The 25514-nt window shown below is 34.8% G+C and overlaps 1 protein-coding gene across 6 annotated transcripts in view; it reads left to right on the top strand.

Moving 5' to 3' along the window:
• DPYD (dihydropyrimidine dehydrogenase) overlaps positions 1-25514 on the top strand; it is an 831034-nt gene that overhangs the window by 159173 nt on the left and 646347 nt on the right. For all 6 annotated transcript variants that reach the window (XM_082686466.1, XM_082686464.1, XM_082686465.1 and 3 more), the window contains one exon: positions 24834-24921. In XM_082686466.1, coding sequence (XP_082542592.1) covers positions 24834-24921 — 88 coding nt within the window. The remainder of the gene's footprint in view (positions 1-24833; positions 24922-25514) is intronic.

Raw genomic sequence — 25514 nt, 5'->3', positions numbered from 1 at the left:
TTATGGCTGCATAATATTCGTGTGTGTATGTGTATGTGTGCACTTCATTTTTAAAATCCATTTGTCTATTAATAGGTTGCCTCCCTCTCTTGGTTATTATAAATAATGCTACAATAAACATAGGGGAGCATATATATGTATCTTTTCAAGTTAGTATTTTTGTTTTCCCTGGGTAAATACCCAGTAGTGGACTTATTGGATCATGTGGTATTTGTATTTTCTTAGGAGTGGGGAGGCAAGAAGGGGCAGAAGGAGGGAGAGAAAGAGAGAGAGAGAGAGATTGAGATTGATTGAGAATGCAGGACTTGATCTCACAACCCTAAGATCATGACCTGAGCTGAAATCAAGAATCAGACCCTTTACCGGGTCTGAGCCACCGACAGAGCTACCAAGCATCCCATGGATCAAAATGGTAATTCTATTTTTGTTTAGAGAAAACTCCATCCTGTTTTCCATGGTGACTGTACCAATTTACATTCCCAACCAACCAAATTTACATTACAAATTTACATTACAACCACAAAAAGTTTCCTTTTTCTTTGCATTCTTACCAGCACTTTTATTTCTTGTCTTTTTTATTTTAGCCATTTTAAATGGCATGAAGTGATATTTCATTGTGGTTTTGATTTTTATTTCCCTAATGGTCAGTGATGTTGAGCAGCTTGTCATGTGCCTGTGGGCTATCTGTATTTCTTCTTTGCAAAAATATCTGTTCTTGTTCTCTGCTCAAGATTTAATTGGGTTTTGGGGGCTCTTTGTTGTTGAGTTGTATTAAGTACTTTATATGTTTTGGATATTAACTCCTTACCAGGTATATCATTTGCAAATATCTTCTCCCACTTAGTAGGTTGCCTTTCTGGTTTGTTGATGGGTTTTTTGTTGTTGTTTTTTAGTTTTTTATGTTTGTTTTGTTTTGTTTTCTATGAAAAAGCTTTTTTATTTTGATGTAGTCCCAAGATTTTGTTTTTGCTTTTGTTTCCTTTGCTTTTGAAGTCCGATCTAGAAAAATGTTACTATGGCTAGTTTCATAGCACTTTCAGATGCTATGACTAGTTTCAGAGCACTGCCTGTGCTCTCTTCTAGTATTTTTATGGTTTCAGGTCTCACATTTAGGTCTTTAATCTATTTTGAGTTTATTTTCACTTTGGTATAAGAAAGTGGTCCAGTTTCCTTCCTTTGCATGTAGCTGTCCAGTTTTCCCAGACTCATTTATTGAAAAGACTGTCTTTTTCCCATTATATATTCTCACCTCCTTTTTCATAGATTAATTGACCATATAAGCATGAGGGGTTTTGTTTTTTGTTTTTGTTTGCTTGTTTGTTTGTTTTCTGGACTATTTGTTCTCTTCCATTGATCTATTTGTCTGTTTTTGTGCCACCTAATTACTATAGCTTTGTAGTATATCTTGAAATCGAGAATTGTGATACCTCCTGCTTTTTTTTTTTTTTTTTCTTTCTAAGACTATCTTAGCTGTTGGAAATCTTTTTCTTGTTCCATACAAATTTTAGGATTATTTGTTCTAGTTTTGTGAAAAATTCTATTGGTAAATGGGTAAGGTTTGCATTGACTTTGTAGATCGCTTTGGGTAGTATGGTCATTTTAACAATATTAATTCTTCTAACCCATTATCATGGAATAGCTTTCCATTTGTTTGTGTTGTTTTCAGTCGGTTTTATCAGTGTTTTATAGTTTTCAGAGCAGAAATCTTTCACCCTCTAGATTGAATTTATTCCTAGGTTTTTGTCCTTTTTCGTGCACTTGTAAATGGGATTGTTTTCTTAATTTCTCTTTCTGCTACTTCATCATTAGTGTATGGAAAAACTACTGGTTTCTGTGTATTAATTTTGTATCCTGCAACTTCACTGAATTAATTTAATACTTCTAGCAGGGTTTTATTTTGTTTTGTTTGTTGTTGTTTGATTTTTGGTAGACTTTTTAGGATTTTCCATGTATAATGCCATGTTGTCTGCAAATAGTGACCAATTATCTTCTTATTTTCCAATATGGATTCTTCTTATTTCTTTTTTTGTATGGTTGTTATGGCTAGGATTTCCAGTCTTATGCTGAATAAAAGTGGTGAGAGTGGACATCGCTGTCTTGTTCCTAATCCTAACAGAAAAGCTCTGTTTTTCATCAAGTATAATATTAGCTCTGGGTTTTTCATATATGACTCTTATTATGTGAGGTATATCCTTCAAACCCAGTTTGTTGAGAGTTCTTATCATGAAAAAACATAGAATTTTGTCAGATGCTTTTTCTGCATCTGTTGAGATATTCATAGAATTTTTATCCTCCATTTTTATCATGTTGATTTGCAAATATTAAACCAAACTTGCATCCCTGGAATAAACCCTACTTGATCCAGGTGAATGTTCCTTGTACTGCATTGTTAAATGTGGTTTGCTAATATTTGTTGAGGATTTTTGCCTCTATGTTCATAGGGATGTGGCCTGTAGTTCTCTTTTTTGGAGTGTCTTTGTCTTGTTTTGGTATCAGAGTAATGCTGGCCTAGTAAATGTTTTTGGAATCGTTCCTCCCTCTTCTATTTTTTGCACTAGTATGAGGAGAATAGGCATTAACTCTTCTCTAAAACTTTGTAGAATTCACCTGTAAGTCCATCTGGTCCTACATTTTTATTTTTAGGTTGGTTTTTTTTTTATTCAATTTTGTTACTCATAGTCAGTCTGTTCCGATTTTCTATTTCTTCCTGATTCAGTTTTAGAAGATTGCTGTTCTAGAAATGTATCCATTTCTTTAGGTTGTCCAATTTGTTGTCATATATTTTTAATAGTATTCTCTTATAATCCTTTATATTTCTGTGGTATCAGTTGTTACTTCTCTTTTGTTTCTGATTTTATTTATTTTATTCATTAAAAAGATTTTCTTGATGACTCTGGCTAAGAGTTTTTCAATTTTATTTATCTTTTCAAAATAATCAGTTCTTGGATTCATGTCATGTTAGAATCTTGTACATTTAAGTGTTAGATATATCTTTGTTTGTAAGTTTTTTTTCCTTTCTCTAGTCTCTAATTTTGTCATTATTTTCTTTTCTTTATTTCTGTACCCTTCTTTCTTGATTCACTGTTACTTTTTATTTTCTTATTCCCCCCCTTTTTTCTTACTCTCTTCTTTTTTCCTTTTTTTTCTTCTGTTTTATGACCTCTTCTTTTCAGTTTCCCATTCTTCTTCTTCTCCCCCTTTCTCATGCTTTCTATCTAACCTGAAAAGGTTGTCCTTTTATTTTTTAACATAATGATTATATCTTATTTTATGTTCATTTTAAATTGATGAAATATGTAATAGATACTCATACAAACAATTATGAACTGACTAGAAAAATGTCAAATCCTTGAAGATATTTTTGCACATGATAAATGCATGCTAATTAGACTGGTATTAATCTTTACTCTTAGAGAAAATAAGATTCATAATAGATATTTGGATAAATATTGAGGACCTTAACATCCTATTTGGATTTGAAAGTTCTCATTCCAAGTTCCTTGAGATAAATCAAAGTAGCCAAATTAATAAATCATAATAACTTAAAATATGCATTACCTTTTATGTGATGTATTCTGCTCCTATGCAAAAACCTTTTAGTTAAAAGCAAGATTATTCAAGTCAGTTCAACAAATTTGAACTCCTACTATGCGTGAGAAACTATGTTAGGGAAAGGAATATGTTATTGGATATGATAGATCCTTTTTCTTCCCTTTTTTGATTGAGTTCAGAGTAGGATAGGTCTAAGGAACGTAGTAAGTAATACTGGTGGAAGAGGTATATTGAATATATTTTTGCCAGAAAGAAGAAAGCTAGAGGGAATGATAGAACAACAAAAGAGGAAGAGAAGTGTACAGATAATTTTAAGAGTCCATATTGTGCAGTGTGAAGAAGAAATAGTTGCGTTTAGGGGCAGTGTGTGGAAGATAAATTAGACTGTAGCTACACTAATTTTTTTTACCTAGCATTTATTAAGGTTTTGCTGTTAATTGGGTACTGTGCTAGATATACATTTATACAGAGAAGAGGAAAAGCAGGCACTGCTCTGAAAGTATTTTACAAACTAGTCAAGGAGATACTTGTGCAAATAAACTAATTTAACCAAATATAGAAACAGACAAAGGTAAGACACATGAAAGAATTGAATTTTCTTTTTTAGGAAAGTTAGAGAATGAACTTTTTGCTGAGTGTTGTTAATGAGGATAAGGAAATAACATTATCGAGCACTTACTGTATTACAAGACACTCTGCTAGACTGTGGATATCTAATGTCCTTGGTTCTTATATAATTCTGTGCAGTAGGGGTTTTTCATTCTACTTATACAGGTTAAGAAAGTGAGGCTCATAGTAGTTGTCACTTGTTACATAATCAATAGGAAAGACGGGATTTGAACCCAGATCCATTTGACTTTAAGGTAGTGTTGTTGTTACCATATTTCAAGAGTCTGTGCTTGATTTGACAGTTACTGAAAAAAAGTATGACGGACATGCTTAAAACAATGGGGGATGGGGTGCCTGGCTGGCTCAGTGGGTGAAAGCTTCTGCCTTCAGTTCAGGTCATGATCCCAGGGTCCTGGGATTGAGTCCTGCATTGGGCTCTCTGCTCAGCGGGGAGCCTGCTTCTCCCCTCCTCTCTCTCTGCCTGCCTCTCTGCCTGCTTGTGATCTCTGTCTGTCAAATAAATAAATAAAATCTTAAAAAAAAAAAAAAGCAAATGGGGGACATCCACTCATTTCAAAAAGGGGTAATACCCTGGGCAGTAAATAATAACAAGGCTCTGTGTTAGGTAGATTGGAAGGAAAGAATGTAGATAGGAATAAATATAGATAAAGAATCTGAGGCTAAGGAGGAATGACAGAGAGAAAACTAAAGTTTTTTGGTTTCTTTTTTCCCTATAATATTTTAAAATATGGAAACTAACTTAGTGAAGTCAGAGAATAGCTGGGGGAAAATGGGTTTCTCCATTCTTTCTGTTACCTATTTGTTCATTACCTCATCATCCTTTGGCAGGAATGTGACAGTAGCCTGTTATTCATTCTATGTATTGCCACTAGCATTGAGTGTCTGAGGACACTGAAGAGTATACCTTTTTATGACTCCCTGAATAGTAACCTTTTGATGACTCCCATTATCCATTATACAATGATGTGTAAACTCCCTCATCCCAGAATATAAATGTTAATCTCTGTCACTTTGTGCTATATTTTGTATGAATTCCCAGTGCCATATTATAATTCACTAAATTTCTCTCTGAGTTTGTCCTGTCTAGAATGTATGCTATGATATTTTCTTTTTTAGTGACAAAATTTTCTACTTCCGAAATTTCTATTTGGTTCTTTTATTATCCTATCATTTTTCTTTCATTTTGCTTATTTTTGATACATACATATTTGTTTTGTTTTTAAAGGACAGTAGCCACTCCTTTATTTTATTTTATTATGAGGGTTATAAACATAGTAACTTTAAGGAAATTTTCAGATTATTATTTTCACTTTGTAACAATTCGAGTTCCTGATTACTAGAGCTCTCTTATGTGAATGTTTTCTTGTTTGTTTTTTAGAAATTTTGTGTATTTTTGAACATGAGTGATTGTTGTGCATATTTACTTTACTCTTGTTGTCTCCCTGTCTCATATAGCAATTAATTCCATGGTTACCTCAATATGGATCTTAGTGTCTTGATCTAGAATCATGTCTTTTATTAGTAGCTCTGGGTGTAATCCCCTGTAATATTGTGTTGATGTATCTGTGGAAACCACTGGAGGGATGGCTTGACCCATGTCTGAGATTCAAGTCTGTGTTGTCTCTCTCCTGTCTCTCAGTAGCATAGAGCTTTATGTAAGTCTTTATGTAAGTTAGCACATCAGTGTTGTCCTAGCCCCTTACATGTGCAAAGGTAGTACCATTCATCCAACCCATGATTTTAAGCAGAGAGTCTTATTCCAATCTTCTGCTTCAGGTTGGGCACTTTTGGTCTCAATTATACCAAAATAGTCAGTTGTAGGCTGTGTATGCTTACTTCAGAATCTGGAGGCCATCAGGCCTGTTGCTTCAGTTCTGCTTGCTACTGTGTCTTCATTTCTTTTCTGGTCTATTGAGTTATTTTTTGTGTGTGTGTGCATGTGTGTATGTGTGTCTGTATGTTTTGAAATTAAGATAATTTCAAATCAAAATTTTACAATTTTATCCAAAATTCTTGGAGGACTACTAAAGTTTAGTTTTAATTCTGATTAGAATTCTGTGCCTCATCCCTTGTTCCCCAGCTATTCTCTGTCAGGTACCTATTATCCTAATTCTTCTGATGACGTGAGATATTCGTCAAATACATCTGAGTACATCATGTACTTTTATCCCATGCCTTTCTCATTCTGCTTCTTCCACCTGAATACACCCTTTTATTCTGTTCTGTCAAAGTCATTATTTTTTAAGATGCAAATCAGAAGGCACTTTTCATGAGACACTTACTTCCCTTGATTCTTCTCCCTATGAAGTTGTCATTCCATCTTTTTTGCCGATGAAGCATTTTTTGTGTTCTATAATTAATAGAAGGTATCATATCATATACACCCATGGTTGAGTGTTTAAATACCTGGTGCCCAACATTATGGTTATTGTATGAAGTTATAGGTCACATTCTCTTGTATTCATCGTGAAACCTTGGTGTTTAATATGGTGTTTGTCACATAACAGGTATATAGAAAATGCCTGATAAATAAATACATACTTACCACTAAATCAAATGGGTTAGTCATCTCTTTTCTTAATATCATCTCAGTTAAGGATTGTGAGCTTAATACCCCCCCCATATATACACACATACAGATATCTATCTATCTATATATATAGTAGAAGGTGGCAAGACAATATAAAATTTGTGTATCTTACAAATATTCATCTAAAACAACATCTTTATAAGTATGTAGTCCTTTCTACATAATAATAAATAAAAATATAGTTCACAGACCTGTACCCCTGGGGATAAAAATATATGTTTATAAAAAATTAAAAATTAAAAATTAAAAAAAAATAAAAAAATATATAGTTCATTACCTGTCTTTTAGTATACCAATGTTAGTTTGAATAAATGCAAGTTTCCACTGTTATATGATTTGATGGCTAGAGGGAAGGAAAATTCCAGACAGTTATGAGGTTAAGAAGAAGCCATATGGATAAATTTGTTAGATTAAGAGCAAATAGACATAACATTAGAAGGCATTGAAGAGGTCATTGAAGATTCAAAATCTGAACTATAGCAATTTTCAAAAGCATAGACTAGAAACAAGGAGAGCCAGGACAGCATGAATAAAAAAACCTGACCTAATGAGTAGTCAGCATATACCCTAGAGTTTTAGGGCTTTAGGAAATGTTAGTGAAATATTTCTGAATACCAGTCCAGCAAAGGTTTGCGTCTTTGGGATTTAGTAATGCTGGGTTGTGGGTAGGACAGTAAATAAGCATAACATAAACCAAAAGTCTTAGCTCCAGAGAGACATACTATAGATAAGGTGTTGCGGGTGGGGTACGTATGAACGCTATCAGACGGAATGTACAGGTGAATAAATAAGTGCATTCTGAATAGCTGGTTGTGTTTCAGCACTTCCTGTATGTCTCATGATTCTAAAGTATTATCTCATTCCCCAGCTGGAGAAAGTGAGACATAGAAAGATTAGATCCCTACAACCTCCTAGTGGCGATGACAAGATATAAACCCGTGTTTTCTGACTCCACCCAGTGTTCTTTTGATTATTTTGTGGTACACTTTCTAGAAAGGAGCTTGATGTTTCCTTTGCTGGATGGTAAAATGGCATGATGTAGATAGAAATAAATGGAAATTTCTTACTGTAGTGTAGGTACAGGAGGTCAGTTCCTAACATTTAAAAATGGAGTTAAATGCTTTCTTAAGAACTTTAATCCAAAATTAAGTCAGACTGCCAAGAAATACAGAGTGGAGAAATTGGAACATTCTATATCCTCATCATTTAATGTAGCTGAACATTTTGAACCTGAACACAGTTGCCAAATATTTTACAATTTTTATTGCTGTGGGTGGATTTTTTTCAAGTTATTTGTTTCTTTTTAAAATAAAAATATCCAGGGCACCTGGGTGGCTCAGTTGTTAAGCATCTGCCTTCGGCTCAGATCATGATTCCAAGGTCCTGGGATCAAGCCCCACATCGGGCTCTCCACTCAGCAGGAAGTCTGCTTCTCCCTCTCCCACCCCCCTGCTTGTGTTCCCTCTCTCACTGTCTCTCTCTCTGTGTCAAATAAATAAAATCTTTAAAAATAAACAAATAAATAAAATAAAATAAAATAAAAATATCCATACTGCTAATGAAATTTTAAGAGAGGTCTCACTCTAAGGCTCAAACTATGTTCTATTTATTGAAAGTTTTTCTCATTCAAAGAAAATATTCAGAGTTTAAAGTTTTGGCGATTCTTAATATTGACTTTCCCTGAAATTGAAAACTGAACGTGGCTCTTAGTGTTTTTTTATAAGGTTTTTATTCTCATAATCTCGTAACATTTCAGAAACATGTGAAGAAGACATCAGACCATGGTTTTCTTGTGTTAGAAGGCACTATAAAAACTACCAAACAATAAGAAAAGTGAGGCCTAATCAGGTTAATGATTTGTTCAAGGTTGTATAATTTGTCAATAACAGAGTAGGAGCCAGAAAGCACTCTTTTCTCAGTGCTTTTTCAGTGTAGAGGATTGGTTATGTATTAGATTCTTGAATGTATCTTTATTTTTACTTTATTTTTAGGTATTTTTGTCACATGACTGAATCTCTTGTGTGATGGGAGATGTCTTTAAATGAGATAATCAGGGCAGGTGTTCTCTTGTACTTGGGCAGTGTGTATTATGGGACTTTAGTAGTGCAGACCAAAAAAAAAAAAAAAAAAGTTTAGGACCAAGCTTCTTCTTTGGATATTCATTTGGTAAGGCTGTTTGGAAGACAATCATTTTTTCTTCCTAAAGAGATTATACAATTCATATTCCTTTGCAATCCACAGTGAAACTTTGTAAACATTGTAAATACTTCCTTTGGAAGCAGATGTATGTATGTAAGATGCATGTTTTTCAAGTTAGCTGATCATAAATACTTTATATACTGTATTTAGTGCTGAATTATAGCTCTCTAAATTACTTTTAAGTATATAAAAAGGGGAAAGTCTTAACAAGGCAAAAATATTTCTGTTTGTAGTAAAGGGAAGCAAATTACCTTGTAAAGATTTTAATTTTCTCAAGATAGGAATAATACAATGCTCAAAATTCAAGCTAGTGCGTAGTCCTCCTCTAATTATTATTATTACTCATTTACTTATTCAACTGGCATTTGTTGAGCACCTGATCTAGCTAGCTGCTAGAAGTACCAGGACTAAATCAGCAGTATCCCTGCCCTTGTCAACCACCCTCCCCATTACTCTCCTGCCCCGGGCACCAGGACCTTCCTTCAAAGCCTCCAACCTGCTGAGCCTCCTGCCATGTCATGGCATTGGCACATCTGTTTCCTCTGCCTCCTCCTTTCTCTTCTCACTCTAGGTGATTCCTACTCATCCTTGAGATGGCGGGAAGAATTTCCCAGATCCCTTGATCCCATTGCTCCGTACTATCATAATTCATCTTTGTTTGCAGTAAAATGTTTGTCAGTTTGTTCAACCCTAAGCCTACTGAGGAAGTATCTGTGGTCTGTTTTACTAGCCATTATTTTCTCTTGGCCTTGCACCTAACAGGCACTCAATGGATATTTGTTGAATGAATGAATGTCCTCGTGAGACCCATCAGCTATTTGTGGATACAGTTTATTTAAAAAATAATTATAGTAAAATGTGAAAAATGTGGGGATATGAAGAAGTAAATTAATAATCTTTAAGAAGTGAGAGGAGGTAATTGGAAGACTCCTCAAGAGGAAATGATACCTGTGTGAGAGCCTGAAGGATACCCAGGAATTTGTTAGATGGGAAGTATGAGGGAAGAGTTATGCATTTTGTATTGAAGGAGAAGCAAGAGCAAAGGCAGGAAAACGGGAAGAATATAACATGTTTAACTGAAAATACTGCTTATGTATTAGTATTACCAAAATCAATACTGTACTGTCGTCTTATATATAGAACTTTAACAACACCTCTTCAATAAAAAAGGATTTATGCACCCACTATACTGGGAGAACAGATTAATATCTTCCTAGCTTGCAAAGCAATTTCCTCTCAGTGGGATTGTTCTGAAAAGTTCACCTTAAAAAAATATCAAGAAGGGAACAGGTGGGACAATTCACAGCTTGAATGAAAATGTGGTACATAAAGAAAAATTTATTCTCCAAAATTATTTTTTTAAACAAGTTTCTTTTCTTTCTCCTTTTGTATACTTAAAGTTGAAAACTTAAGTGTGTCTTATGAAATGCATTCATGTACTGGAAGAATATTCATTTTAGATGTGGAAAATAAAGAAGGCAAAAAATTAAACCTCTGTCAGAGACCTTCTCTTGACAAAGGGAGATTCATTTGCCTCCTTGCTGCTCTCATCACCCTGGGTTCTAATACCTCTTTTCATTGTTGACATGTAAGTTTACCTACACTAACTACCCAAATGTGAAATTCGTTACTGAATCAGTCTCATTAAAACTATTAATACTAACTAAAGAAGGCATCACTTGGAGAAATGAGGTAACAGTTGCAAAGTTACTGCTAAGTGTAACTCATCATGCTAGTGATGTATCCATGGAGATCACTTTATGCTTGGCTTTATGGTGTGACTGCTCACTTCATTATGGATGCAGTAGCACTTATATCTTACATATTTTATTCCTCATGTCCTCTCCTGGTTACACTTTTTTTTCCCTCCAAATGATACCACTTTACTTCCATATTCTACAAGGTCTCTTGAATTGGCTTGGAAGATATTTTTCAGAGTGTTTCCTATGTTTTTCATTTATTGAGAAGCTACTATGAGCATGCATCATTGGTATTCTTCATAATTATCTCAGTAATTATTATTTTATAATTTCACCATAAAACTGTCCTTCCCAGTAACTACTGAAAAACAGTGCTCATTTATTCCATTGTATTCTCCATTGTTCTTAGATAATAATACATACAATTTACAGTGATTTACATTATTGAGCATTTACTATATGGCAGGCGCTAAGTGTTTTATGTTAATTTATTTAACATTCCTTATAATGGTACGGTGTCTAGCCTTAATTAGCAACTTATGGGAGGACTGGGGACACAAAGAATTTAATTAACTTTCCTAAAATAACAAAGCTAATAAATGATAGAGCTGCCTTTAATTCCAGAAGCCATCACACTACATTATCTCTTACAGTATTATTTTGTGATAGGTACCTAGTGGAAGGTGTATGAGTGAAAGAAAAGAGATCAGTTAAAGAAGAGATGATCTGGGGCGCCTGGGTGGCTCAGTGGGTTAAAGCCTCTGCCTTCGGCTCAGGTCATGATCCCAGGTCCTGGGATCAAGGCCCACATTGGGCTCTCTGCTCAGCCGGAGGCCTGCTTCCTCCTTTCTCTCTGCCTGCCTCTCTGCCCATTTGTGATCTCTGTCTGTCAAATAAACAAATAAAATCTTAAAAAAAAAAAAAACAAAAAAACAAAGAAGAGATGATCTGTTTGTGGTCAAGGCAAATCTAGTAGCTGGGCAGAAGGTCTCTGCCACTTTCAGTAGATAGTAATAGATACTTCCAGTTTCTCACGTATCTTCCTCAAACCCTGTATTACTGGGCCTTCCCTTAAGAGACACATATACACACCAGCACACAGACACACACACAGCCTGAAGAAACAAATCCATTTATTATATTTTTATATTATATTGGCGTTGAAGATAGAGAATGAACAGATGGTGCCTCTGAACTTAGGGCAAGTATGAACATCTCTTAATCTCTCCATTACCCCACCTTCACATCACAAGAATGTACGTTCATGTGTCTGACTTATTCACTGTGAGACTCTCCAAGGCACAACCCATATCTTCCTCATTTTGGTATCTATACCATCTAGTGAAATACCCAGCTAATAACAAGTGCTCTGTAGATATTTGTTGAGTGAGGAAGGAGGAAAGGGAGGAAAGAACAACAACAACAAAAAAGAATAAAATTCCACAGACCATGAACACGTTTAAATTCTACCTTCACTGAAATTCTTCATTGAGCTTTCCTAAATTTAATGGTATATGTAACAAAATACCATGACAACACTGTCAGTGTTATAATGAGAAGCACAGTCAATGGAATTTTCCCATTTTTATAGAAATATATATAATTTCCCCTAGCTTTTCTATTTTCCTGTTTTTACACTTTAAATCATGTTAAGCTGTAGGCAGCTAATTTTGATGACTATGTTCAAGATATTATTTCTGAACATTGTGTCTTTTGGCCTTTAGGCTAAGTTTTTTTAGACTAAATTTTATAAAAATATTCTGATAATTATCAGGCCATTGTCACATTAGTTCATTTCCCATGCCATTCCATTGCCTGAAACTTTGGTCCACCTTAAGATATGAATTAAATTGAGAAGATTAAACATTTATATCCTTATCTGTTTTTCTCCCATATTCATTAACTTCCTGAAATTTCTGCATACTCTTCATGTGCAATGATCAGCATTGCATCTTAGGCATAAACTTCTAAGGACTGAAATAATGTTTAAATCACTTTATACAGAGCCTAGTAAGAAGTAACAGTGGTCTGCAAAACAGCTTTACTTTTTGCCACAATATATAATGTTCCAAGTGTTATAGAGTGACATAGTTATTTTGGGCTTGGTCATGATTGTGGATGTCAAATATGTTTTTATATGTCAAATATGTTTTTATTTTATGTATTATTTTATGTCTTACGTATGTGTGATATTTCTCCAGAATGTTTCTAATTGCTTTTATTTTGTCTTTCTGGTATTTCTATTAGAAGTTTCTGGGGTTTCTATTAGAAACACTGATTTCTTGATAGGTGATTTACCTATAAGAAATTGCTTTGTAAAGAGTAACATGATCATGGGTCCCCTGGGTGGCTCAATGGGTTAAGCCTCTTCAGCTCAGTTCATGATCTCAGGGTCCTGGGATCAAGCCCCACATCAGGCTCTCTGCTCAGCAGGGAGCCTGCTTCCCCCTCTCTCTCTCTGCCTGCCTCTCTGCCTACTTGTGATCTCTCTCTCTCTGTCTCAAATATATAAATAAAATCTTTAAAAAAAAAGAAAGAAAGAAAGAAAAGCATGATCAGAGCGCCTCGGTGGCTCAGTCGTTAGGTGTCTCGGCTCAGGTCATGAACCTGGGGTCCTGGGATGGACCCCTGCATCAGGCTCCTTGCTCAGCGGAAAGCCTGCATCTCCCTCTCCCACTCTTCCTGCTTGTGTTCCTGTTCTCACTATTCTTCTCTGTCAAATTAATAAATAAAATCTTAAAAAAAAAAAGAATAACATGATCTGCAAGTATTATTGCTAGGCACTTTGTAAAGTAAATGAGGAATTTTGTTAGATTGTGTTTTAAGGCAGCTGTTTATGGATTAAATTGCATAATAATGACTATAACATGCATGGCTTTTATCAGAAACTCTTTACATAGGAAACTCTTTCTCAGGTTCTCTGGGGCTACTCACTATCATTATGAGAACTACTGCAGAAATGAAATGATGATACCCATAGGCTGGGTTTTGGGGAAAGTCAGACCTGTGTAAGAGTCCTAACTCTGGATTTCACAAACTGGGAGGCAAGCCCTGACCATTATCATACACTATTAAGATTTTAGAATGAAGCAGAAGAGAAAACTGGCAATCACCCTTAGAAGATTTTTTTTAACTTCTTAATCATCACCAGGATTACAAAAAATAGGAAAAAAATATTTCAAACCTGAAACAGAGAAGGAAATTTTGTGCCTTAGTATTTTTATCTTTAAAATGAGAATAACAACAGTACCTACTCCATGGGGTTTTTAGAAAGATATAGTGATTTAATATTTATATCTATCTTATTGAGTGATTATGGAGATGAAATGAGTTAATTTTAAAAAATGTATAAAATAGAGCTAGCATATAGTTACTCTTACATAAGTATTTACTCAATAAATTAAACCAAATAAAAACATTTTTTCACTAAAGGTGTATATTATTTGCATAAGTTTGAAGAACAGTTATTTAAAAGTGTATTTTTTCTAAACATTAATGGCAGTAACTGGAGTAATACCAAAATTTTGGCTGTCTTTTTCATCCAATTTCAAATTAATCTGTTTCCAAGCAAACCAACAGCAAAGAACAAGGAACCTAACCATTTTCTCACTGGAAGAGGAAATCTAAGAGACACCAGGAAAGTGAATCAGCATTGCATTTCAATGTGATAATTGTTTTGATAAAGGAACCCACAGGTTGTTCTGGGAGATCAGAGAGCTCCATGAGAGACACCTGAACTGAATTCTGAAGTAAGCTTAAAGTGTAGTTTTTGAGGCAGGGAAAGAACATACTAGAATGCATAGAGGTTGAAAAATGACTCATGTGCTCACAGAACAACAGAGTTCTAGAGTGGGGCAAATGTTGCAGCTGATACAGTAGGAATAAAGCAGGCAGGTGCCAGTGCTTACAGATCATTTTGAGAGAAACTTTCCCTTCAGGCAGGAAGATGTCATGATCTTTAAATAAAACAAAACTAAACAAAACCTTGTGGAAAATGCATTTTTCTTTTACTTAGGGTAATCAGCATAGATTTTGATTAGAAATGAATATGTAAATTTAATTTAAATGTGTGCAGGGGTGTGTTTACTTTTCACTTTTTGAAAAGGGGAAGTGGCATCTTTTTTATGGAGGAAAACATTTAGATAAATTTGTGTCAGATCCACACATGAAACGGAATAGTTCCAACAGGAAGAAAATCCAGATCTGGCTGTTGCTTTCCAAATCTGTTCTTCCAGCACCTGAAATATTAGTCACTGTTGTACTTCTAAAGAAGAAAAAAGAAGTCTAGACAAATCTCTTTTGCATGAAGTAAGTCCAGTATACTTTTAAGTCACCATCTTCCAGAAAGCTTCAGTAAACCCTTCCCTTCACCAGCACAAACTTAGAATGTAGTGGCTTTTTAATAAGTAACTTAGAGTTGAATTATTCCTACTATGCTCTGATATCTAGCTAGCTAAGATTTGGATAAATTTGTTTCTAAATTCTATCATTAGTGAATGATATAGTATAATTTTAAGGCCAAATATTTTCTTCTATGGTTGTTTTAATGACATAATGGATCCCTTCAGCTCTGTGCTGTCCCTCACCCATTATTTATTTGACAAAACTTGACCCTTTGTTCTTTTCACTTTTCTGAACCACCAGATACTCAGAAGTGTATCCCATTGTTAAAACTCTTATTAAAACTTTTACCTGGATCTTTTTCATAAGACTTACGGAGTTTTCAGGGACAGGACAGAGAATATGGGAACATCATGGGTTTGTTTTTGCCTGATTTGATTCAAATGACCAAAGTAAAAACAAAATTAAAATTACACAGGATATTGTAATTTTAGTTTTCAGTCAACATCAAAGTATGTTAATTTTTCTATTACATGTTATCCTTGCCCATTGCAAAAAAAAAAATTAATGCAGTATAACATTGTATAAAGTTAAATCTATCTCAGATATTAGCCCACTATTAAGCATAATGGGCTAATATCTGAGATAGATTTAACTTTATACAATTTACACAGATATTTTACATATTTACACAGATATTTTTTCATAATAAACATATCACATAAATCTAGAAATCATATAATAAATAGCCTATTTTATGCATTGATGAAACCATTGGACTTTCTCTTTTATATCTTTATTAGAATTCAGACAGAATTGTGTCAGTATTGTTATTATTGTTATATTATTCTGAAATTGCCTTCAAATAAGGCGTAAAATATATGGTATTTTCCCTTTTGGAATTTACTGAAAGGTTTACTTTTAGAGCATCTATGACTAATATATATTACCTTTTTGGTTATGTTTGTATAGGGGCTTCACTGATATTCATTTAAACATACAAGAAGTGTTTTAAAATTTGAGAAGGTAATTTGCACAGCATCTGGATATGTTATAACGAATAATGTCTTTTTTCTAAGAAGCCTTAGAAGATCCTCATATAAATGAAAGAGTTCATGACACTAGTGGGGAAATGGTCCAGGTGAAATAAGATTATTGAGTAGCAGGAAAGCTATAATAAAAACTGTCAGTACTGTCACCCAGTTCCCTTTAAGGTCTGTAAAGGATCAAAGGTATATTGAGAATCATCTAACAGTTGTTTGGAATGGGAGGGGAACCACAGTTGTGGTGAGCAACAATATGCTGCTTTTAAAAAAATACCTACAGCTTGTTGTAGTTAAATTAAAAATGGTATGTTGGACTATAAAATGTGTTGGGAGACTTGGGTTTTTGAAAATGGCTACATGCTAACTAAAGTGTAACTGTATTATGGATATATGTAGTCACATGTATATAAACTTACTCAAATTAAAATGACATATAAATCAGGTAGTTTATTAATTATAAATTGCTACTTAAGGAAAGATCATATTGCAAGGGGAAAGTGCTGCCCTACCCTGGAGGATAAGAAATTATTTGTTACCACCTCACCAAATGGCAGCAGCTGAAAAGAAGAAAGGAGAGCTTTTGGATTTCAGCTTGGCTTAGAGGAGGGAAAGGTACAACTGTCTTTGGTAGCCCCAAATCCAGGTTAATTCAACACCTCCTGCCTCCACCATGCTGCCCAAATTCTACCCCAGTGAACCATAGGTACACCAATGGGGAAGTCAGTGCCAGGTCTGTGCTAGTCTTGAAGATCGGCCCCCTAGTCTGTCTCCAAAAAACTGGTGATGACATTGCCAAGGGAACCAGTGATTGGAAGAGTCCGGGGATTATAGTGAAACTGGCCATTCCAAAAAGACAGGCCTGGATTTTTTTTTTTAATTTAAGTTCAATTAGCCAACATATAGTACATCATTAGTTTTAGATACAGGGTTCAGTGGTCATCAGTTGCATATAACACCCAGTGTTCATTACATCACCCAGATTTTAAGTGGTACTTTCTGCTTCAACTCTGATTATCAAAGCCCTCAAGGAAACAGCAAGAGACAGAAAGAAGCAGAAAAATATTTAATAATAGTGGAAATACTCACTTTTGATGATACCGTCAATGTTGCCTGACAGATGCGGCACCGGTCTTTAGCCAGAGAACCCTCTGGAACCATTAAAGAGATCCTATGGGCTGCAGCGTTGATGGCTGCTGTTTTCCATGACATCATAAATGACAGCAGTAGTGGCGCGGTGGAACACCCAGCTATTTACAAACCACAAAGGAAAATATTTCAATAAAGGTTCATTTGACAACACCCCCTCCAAAAAAAAAAAAAAAAAAAAGAAAGAAAGAAAGAAAGAAAGAAAAAGAAAAGAGGAACTGAGAAATATGCCTAACACAGGCATTGGTACTAGGAGGTAATATATGAAGCAGGAATGAAGGAAATCATCTTTTATATCACATAGATTCTCATATTTAATAATTTGCATTCCTTAATTATTTGCACAACCGTAAGTTATACCTTTAGTAAGGGTATAGCCATTTGCAAATTTCGCAGTATATATATATATAAAAGTATATATTATATATAATATAAATATATAATAAATATATAAATATATATATATTTAAGATTTTATTTATTTATTGGCAGAGAAAAAGTGCAAGCAGGGGGAGCTGGAGAGAGAGAGCAGACTCAGGAGATCCCAAGACCTTGAGATTATGACCTGATCGAAAGGCAGGCACTTAACCAAGTGAGCCACCCAGGCGCCTCAAACTTAGCAGTGTATTGTTGCAGTATATTGTTGTGGCATCTTCTCTTGAAAGTCATAGAAGAATCTAAGTTTGTGAGCAGCATCCTCAGATACCACAATTTACTCTCTTTGTGTAGTAAAATAGGACAGTATGTTTAGAATTTTTCAGAAGGTGACATGCCCGAAGTTTTTATAGAAATATTTTATTTGCTTGAAGGACAAGATGTACATGAGTTTGTGGCTTCTTATGCTGTTGAGGTTTTTAGAGCATACTTATTTTTTTAAATAAAAATGTGTTTAAAAACCATCTAATACAACTGGCTATTCCAAGGTTATTTAAAATGGAATAAAATCAGCCTCCTAATATTAGGAATTAGTGCCTCAGTGACTTCTGAGGTGATATAAGCCTTTGAAATCTTGTGACAATTTTTTCGTCTTGACTCGAGAAACTTCTCCTTGAGGAGACTTTTTACTCTCTTTTCTTAAACTAAAATTGGACTCCAGGAGAGAGGATACTGTAGCCTTTTTCTAGCTGTGACTTCTAAACTGCTTTTTTCTCAGTCTTCAAATTACTCTGGCAAGGAGGCAGTGATGTTGCGAAGAGATAAGGTCAGTAGAACATCACCTTTTAAAACTCTAACCTGTCTTCATATGTGAATGGGATAGTCCTGGGTGTAAGATGGTAAATGTGTTCTAGTAGTTTCCTCAGCTTCTCTGGTCACTGGTCTTATTATGCTTCTGGGAAATTTCTGGACCCTCAGTATTCTCCATGTGTGAAGTGGAGATAAAAGCCTTCTTACTAATTTTTAAGAACCAGTTATAGATGAAAATAAAAAATGAGTATCAAAATGTAACGTAAGTCCTTCCATTCAATTCAAAGTAGGCAAAAAATGTAAAACATACTTTTTTAGCCATTTGTTTCTGAGAAAACCAGTAATTCTCTGGTATAGAGTACAGAAAGATTGTAGAAATGTTTTTAACTATGTTTTATTTCCAGACTCATGACCATGATCATCCAACAAGATATTTTGAGTATCAGTTATATGAATTGTGTACTGTTTTAAATCTTGTTTGTTTTGAATTATTTTGAAGCACCCACATATGAATGGAAATTTCTAGTAAATAAATAGCTCTATTTAAAAATTCTGTTTTGGCATTAAAAGTTTTAAAACATGAACATCATTGGTTCACCATCACCAAGGCAGAATGGTGCACAGCATAAAAAATTCAGTTACTTTTCACAATGTTGCCATAGTTCCAGCCCAGCAAAATAGAAGCTGGGCCAAGATGCATATTAGGAATCTTCAAAATTAGTGCCCAATACCCCAGAGCTAGTAAGAATCTGTTGTGTAATCAGAGAAGCGCAATCAGAAAAAATATAGGAAAGGCTATTAATTGAATATTGAGAGACATGGAGAGAATTATTAGCATCTGAGAATTGCTCTTGACTGTTTAATGTATCAGAACATTTTATGAGTCTCATCATGTTTTAAAGATACCAACCATCTTTCTTGGGTGTTGTTATGATGGGGTCTGGTACAAGGATTGCAAGCTGTGGAACTCAGACTTGTGTCACACACTTCTAACACCCCATTTCCTTCTTCCTTTTTTAAAAACTAACATATATTATTTGCTTCAAGGGTACAGGTCTGTGAATCATCAGTCTTATATAATTCACAGCACTCACCATAGCACATTTTTTTTAAAGATTTTATTTATTTGAGAGAGAGAGAGAGACAGCGATAGAGCATGAGCAGGGAGGAGAGGGAGAAGCAGGCTCCCAGCTGAGCAAGGAGCCCGATGCAGGGCTCAATCCCAGCACCCTGGGACCATGACCTAAGATGAAGGCAGATGCTTAACCAACTGAGTCACCCAAGAGCCCCTAAGCCCCCATTTCTTGAATTACGTACCTTCCATTCAATTCTGTGCTGTTTCAGTAGAAATACTGCCAAATTGGGGTAGAATATTAGTCTGTGTATTTACTTACACTGGTGATTATAGGGTAGGGGAGTTAGATCCTATTACCCCTCTGCTACATTTCAGTTAATTAGACCTTCCAGAGGAAGGTACTAAACATGAAAGTTCTGAAGCAATACAACATCAATATTAGGAAAATATCTTGTTTTGTTTCCATGTAAATACTAACTTGCCCAATTTGATTACATCTAGACTAATACAGATTATACATAGCCTGATCAAACACTGCAAACTTGATTGAACGAAAGTCTAACAAAAGACCAAAAACAATGCAATATGATGTTTTAATGTTTTCATATAGATTTTGTGTGATTTTTTTTAACTGAGGAAGAAATTATTATTTAAACTTATGGATTGGAAAATTCTTTAACAAGCATAGGTTACAATTCGAACTGCTCTGGATGCTTAACAATAAAAGCAGGCATCTGTTTTCAGATGTGTGAAGAATGAAATGCTGTTCATTTCATGACTTACTATAATTTTTTCAGGTGTTATGCGATAGAGTAAAACTGTCCAGCCTCACTAATATTTGGAAAGAGGAATCATGGCTCTCTTTCCCTGGAGAAAGATCTGTATATCTCTAATAGATTTTGTCCCTTAAATAGCAGTACTAAAATTTTCATACATTTTTTATGGTCATGCTGAATCATGAAGGATTAACATTATTAAGGATTCTATATTTGCTTTTAATGAAATCCATTGTTATGCCCTCTATTAAACGTGGAAATGAAAAAAGTTTATCACTAGTAAAAAATCTAAGATGTTTCATTGCTTAAAAAATAATCTAATATTCTGCTTTTAGTATAAATATAATTATTTCAGGATTAAAATATTACATAATTGTTTATCTGAATTAACTTTTGGCTCTTACAATGCATTTAAAAATAAACTGCATTATAACAGAGTAACTTTGAAACATAAAAGGGGAATTAAACAAATGAAGATAAAAACAAGCATAATTTAAATGTTACTTCTAAGGAAAAATTTATGTAGAACTGTGGTTTACAATAATTGTTGACATATTCCCCTAAGTACTGTGTCTGTGATTTTTCATGGTATCAATCATTTAAAGCAATTTAGGTAATAACATTCTGACATGCATTTCTGCTATTTTATTTACACCATTTGCCTACATCATTGTAATGCAGTACCTTTCTGATTTGGTACAGTAAATGCACTCTGTAATATCTATTATGTCATGGTCAAAGGATAATTTATTGTCAAATAGAAAAATAGGTCAACACTAATGTCACTTGATGATCAACCCTCTCCCCCCCCAAGTTTAATAAAACATCTCACCAGTATGCATTCCAGTGCAGTGGTTGATATTTTATTAGGACTACCTGGCTATAGCAGTAGTGTAATTACTGAGCTGTCAGAGTGATAAGTGGGATTAATGGCAGCCTGATGCACTTTAGTCTGCAGAGCGCTTAGAGAATTGCAAGATGGTATTATTATCAGAGTCTGCCCATTCTGGCATATTCATGGCACCAAAGGAAAAAAAAAAAGAATGCTACAATTCAGGTTTGCATTGCCCTGCCTCATTAACATCTGACATTTCCAACAGCTGTTATTTGTGAACTAGCTCAATAATAAAAAGGGACTTATTTGGTAAAGAGGCTTAATAACCACAACTAAAAATCCTTACATTGTCAGTGCTGTTAAGTGAATCTGTTTATGTTGAATTTAAGATTTCTCTAGAAGAACAGGGAAATACACTATGCATTAATTTGGCTCATTCATATCTGCTGACAATATGACTTTATTTTTTAATTGCCTTATTATTCAAGCTGGGTGTTAGAAAAAAGAAAAGCAGAAAACTTGTGACTTCATTAAGGATGAGCAGAATCTATATATCTATATGGTGTATATATATACACATATACAGATATACATACACACATATGTATATATAGACATAAATATATACACACACATATGCATATGAAACAAATAAGTACATTTGTTGCTTTATTACTGGGAATTTCCAAATATTTTTAAAACTGTTGAAGTGACATTTTTAATAAATTAGAAGTTATTTAAGATGGCATATTATTTGCTAATTTTTTTGCTATTTTATTTTATCACCTCAGAGGAAATCATTTCAGATCACTAATAATGTTCAACATATTTATCCATGTGGAGATAACACATATAATATCACCTCATTTCAACATCATAGACCAAATTAACCATGCATTATATTCTGTTGCACTGTTGTGCAGTGTATGCTGCTAACTGTACTTTCAAGAAGTTCTTTTTGAACTCAGTGACAGTGTGTTAGGAGAAAAAAATCGTGAGTATGAGAAGATAGGAATTCAGCTAAATGATAGATGTGAATCTAACAATGGCATTTAGAGGAATGATAGGGGAGAGGTTTAATGACTACATTTCAGGGAGGACAATTGATTATGAAAAGCCTTCGGTACTCATTGTGTAAAATTTAATTTAGAGAGAAGGCTAAGGGCACAAACCAGAGAAAAGAGATCAGATTTAAAAACAAGATATTAATTAGGTGCTGAGAAATTGGTTCAGACAATGAAGAGGACTCTCCTACTCACAAAAGAATGACAAGGAGACTGGTATTGTTTTCTCAAAGGAAATGAAGCAAGGTCTTTACACATGGAAGTAGATAGAAAATGAGCTAGCTAGTCACCTTTGTCACTGAGCAGTGTAGGATTCATTCTTAATGAAATTCTTGGAGAATTCTGGTCTTCTGACAAATGTGACAATGGTATACTTTAAGTTTTAGATCTCCAGCCTAATTCTTCTCTACTCCTTTTCTCACTGTGTGTCTGACCAACCTGGATTAGTTTACGTACCTTGTCATGTTCTCCAGGCCTGGGCACATATTGGGTCATTATCTTGAGTGACCTTGCACTCCAAATCCCACCCTTTGCACTTCCCTAAGGCCCATTCATACTTCAGTGTTCTGTTTGAGTAGTACTCTTCCCAAAGAGCTTTGCCTGCCTCTCTCCCTCCAGCACTACCATTCCTCTGAAATGCTCCCTTCCGTTAATATTTTCACTCAAATTCACATTGACAATGACAGTTGCCTTTTATACATGTCAGCTTCCTCCAAACTGCAAAGTACATGAGAGCAGGACTTGTGTCTTGTTTATCAATTTTATATCCTCATATCCCAGGTTCCGCCATGTAGTAGGGGCTCATTAGATATTTATTAAATGAATAAATAAATAAATAACACACATTGATATGAAAATTAAGGACCATTCTAGCCTGCGGTTTCAGTCCTGATGTAGTAATTATAGAATTGTGATTCTTGCTGTGTAGATCCAACCATATATATCAGAATCACCTCAAAGATTCCCCCCCCAAATACAGATTCTCAGGCCAATAACTCAGACTCAGGAGGGGTTTCCCTGTGGAAACTGTGATATTTATCAAGCTGATTCTTAGGCACACTAAAGTTTGATCATATCTCTGGTTGGTTCCCCAGGAAGCAGATTTTGAAATGAGATTAGTATGCAGGAAGTTTATTAGAAGGTCAATATTTTTTACATAAGTGAAGGAATCAGGATTGGACAGCCAGCCATAATAAAGGCTGCAGTGGTGGGGAGGATGTGGAGAAAGGGGAACCTTCTTACACTATTGGTGGGAATGCAAGTTGGTGCAGCCACTCTAGAAAACATTGTGGAGATTCTTTAAGAAATTAAAAATAGAGCTTCCCTATGACCCTGCAATTGCACTACTGGGTATTTACCCCAGAGATACAGATGTAGTGAAAAGAAGGGTCGTCTGTACCCTAATGTTCATGGCAGCAATGACCACAGTTGCCAAATTGTGGAAAGAACCAAGATTCCCTTCAACAGACTAATGGATAAGGAAGATGTGGTCCATATATACTATGGAGTATTTTGCCTCCATTAGAAAGGATGAATATTCAACTTTTATATCAACATGGACGGGACTGGAAGAAATTATGTTGAGTGAAATAAGTCAAGAGGAGAGTCAGTTATCATATGGTTTCACTTGTGGAGCATAAGGAATAGCACAGGGGACATTGGGAGATGGAGAGAAGACATGAGTTGAGCGAAATTGGAGGGGGAGAAAAACCATGAGAGACTATGGACTCTGAGAAATAAACTGAGGGTTTGGAGGGGATGAGGATGGGGTGTTGGGTGAGCCTGGTGGTGGGTATTAAGGAGGGCATGTATAGCATGGAGCACTGGGTGTGGTGCATAAACAATGAATTTTGGAACACTGAAAAAAGAAAAAAAAAAAAAGGCTGCAGTGGATCTTTGCAGACTTGTTCCCCAAGTCTGGGTAAGGGTACTGGGCCTCTAACCTCTTCATTGACCTGCAATTGGAAGCAGGCAGCCATTGGAAAGGGGACACGACCTTGGTTGAGCCTGTTCTTTTTGGCTGAAGCTACAGCAGCAGGGGAATAAATGCTTCATTCTGGAATGGGGTGGATTTGAACTATGCATGAAGCATGTACTACAAAGACCAATGACCATGTGAATAGTCTGTAGGTTAAAAAATCACAAGAAAGTTGGAGGGAGGGAGAGCTGTTGGGAGGTAAAGAAAGAGGGAGAGAGCAAAGGTGGGAGACAAAGTGGGAGAGATGACGGGAGGAAAAAAGGAAGTTACAAGTGGTAAAATGAGAGAGACTTTGCTTGTTTGCTTTGTATTTTTATAATAATTGTGGCATAAAGGCATATACAACTTTTATCATAAAAGATTGTATTCTCTAAGTTCTGCTCAGTTTAGAAGAGATCAAAATAAGACTGGGTTATTAAAAGAATAAATGATGTATCTTAAATTAAGTATGGTTCTCTTAATCTCTAGGAGAAACACAGAAAGGATGGGCAGTTAGCCCGAGGGGTGGTATTTTATACATCTCAGAAGGTGTACCAAAAATGAAACACAGATATTCTTTGTTTCTTGCTTAAAAAAAATATTCTGTACCTAAAAAATAGCACTATTTTATTTGTCCTTACTAGACGCTAACTCTGAATGGGTATCAGATAAAGAATATATAGAGTATTACCTCAGTTACCTTAGAGTTTCTTTAATCTGGTCATTTTTTTCCTTAGGTGCCTGAAATGTGCAGATGCCCCCTGTCAGAAGAGCTGTCCCACCAATCTAGATATCAAATCATTCATCACAAGTATTGCAAACAAGGTAAATTCAGATTTAGCTCTGCAAATGAAAATAACAGCACTGATCTCGGTATCTATGACTTGTGATTAAAGCATAAAGCTTGTCTTAGTAAATTGGGTTAGGCTACTAAAGATATGATTTCTAGAGGCATGTAAAAATGTGGTACATTTTGTTAATTAATCTCTTCCAAGTTGTGATATAATTATTACAAAAATGCATATTCATTGTTTATTGATTTAAAAATTAGTTTTTGTTAAAATTAATGATTTTTAAATCCAAGACTGTAGCTTAAGCTTGCTAAATGCTTATAGATAGGAACTGTCATTGATTAGCAAAATGCTTTTCAAATTTGTGAAATATTTTTGTTTCAAAATGTGTTTTGGTATTAAGTCTGACAGACTGAGACACATCGAGGAAATGGACTTTCCCTGTTGCTAAAATTCAGTTAATTTGTTTAAGATATGGAATAAATCATAAAGACTCAATAGAGTTATAACCAAAAAACCCCCAAGACTAAAACATACAAAACAGGCTTTTATGAGCATGAGTAGAACAGAAAGAATTTTAATCTTCTTTTTTTTTTTAAACCAGTGTGAAACTAAGCCTATTTTTTC

This window comes from Mustela nivalis, assembly GCF_964662115.1.
Source record: "Mustela nivalis genome assembly, chromosome: 10".
In the NCBI taxonomy this organism is placed as follows: domain Eukaryota; kingdom Metazoa; phylum Chordata; class Mammalia; order Carnivora; family Mustelidae; genus Mustela; species Mustela nivalis.
This window is presented reverse-complemented; position numbering and strand designations above follow the sequence as displayed.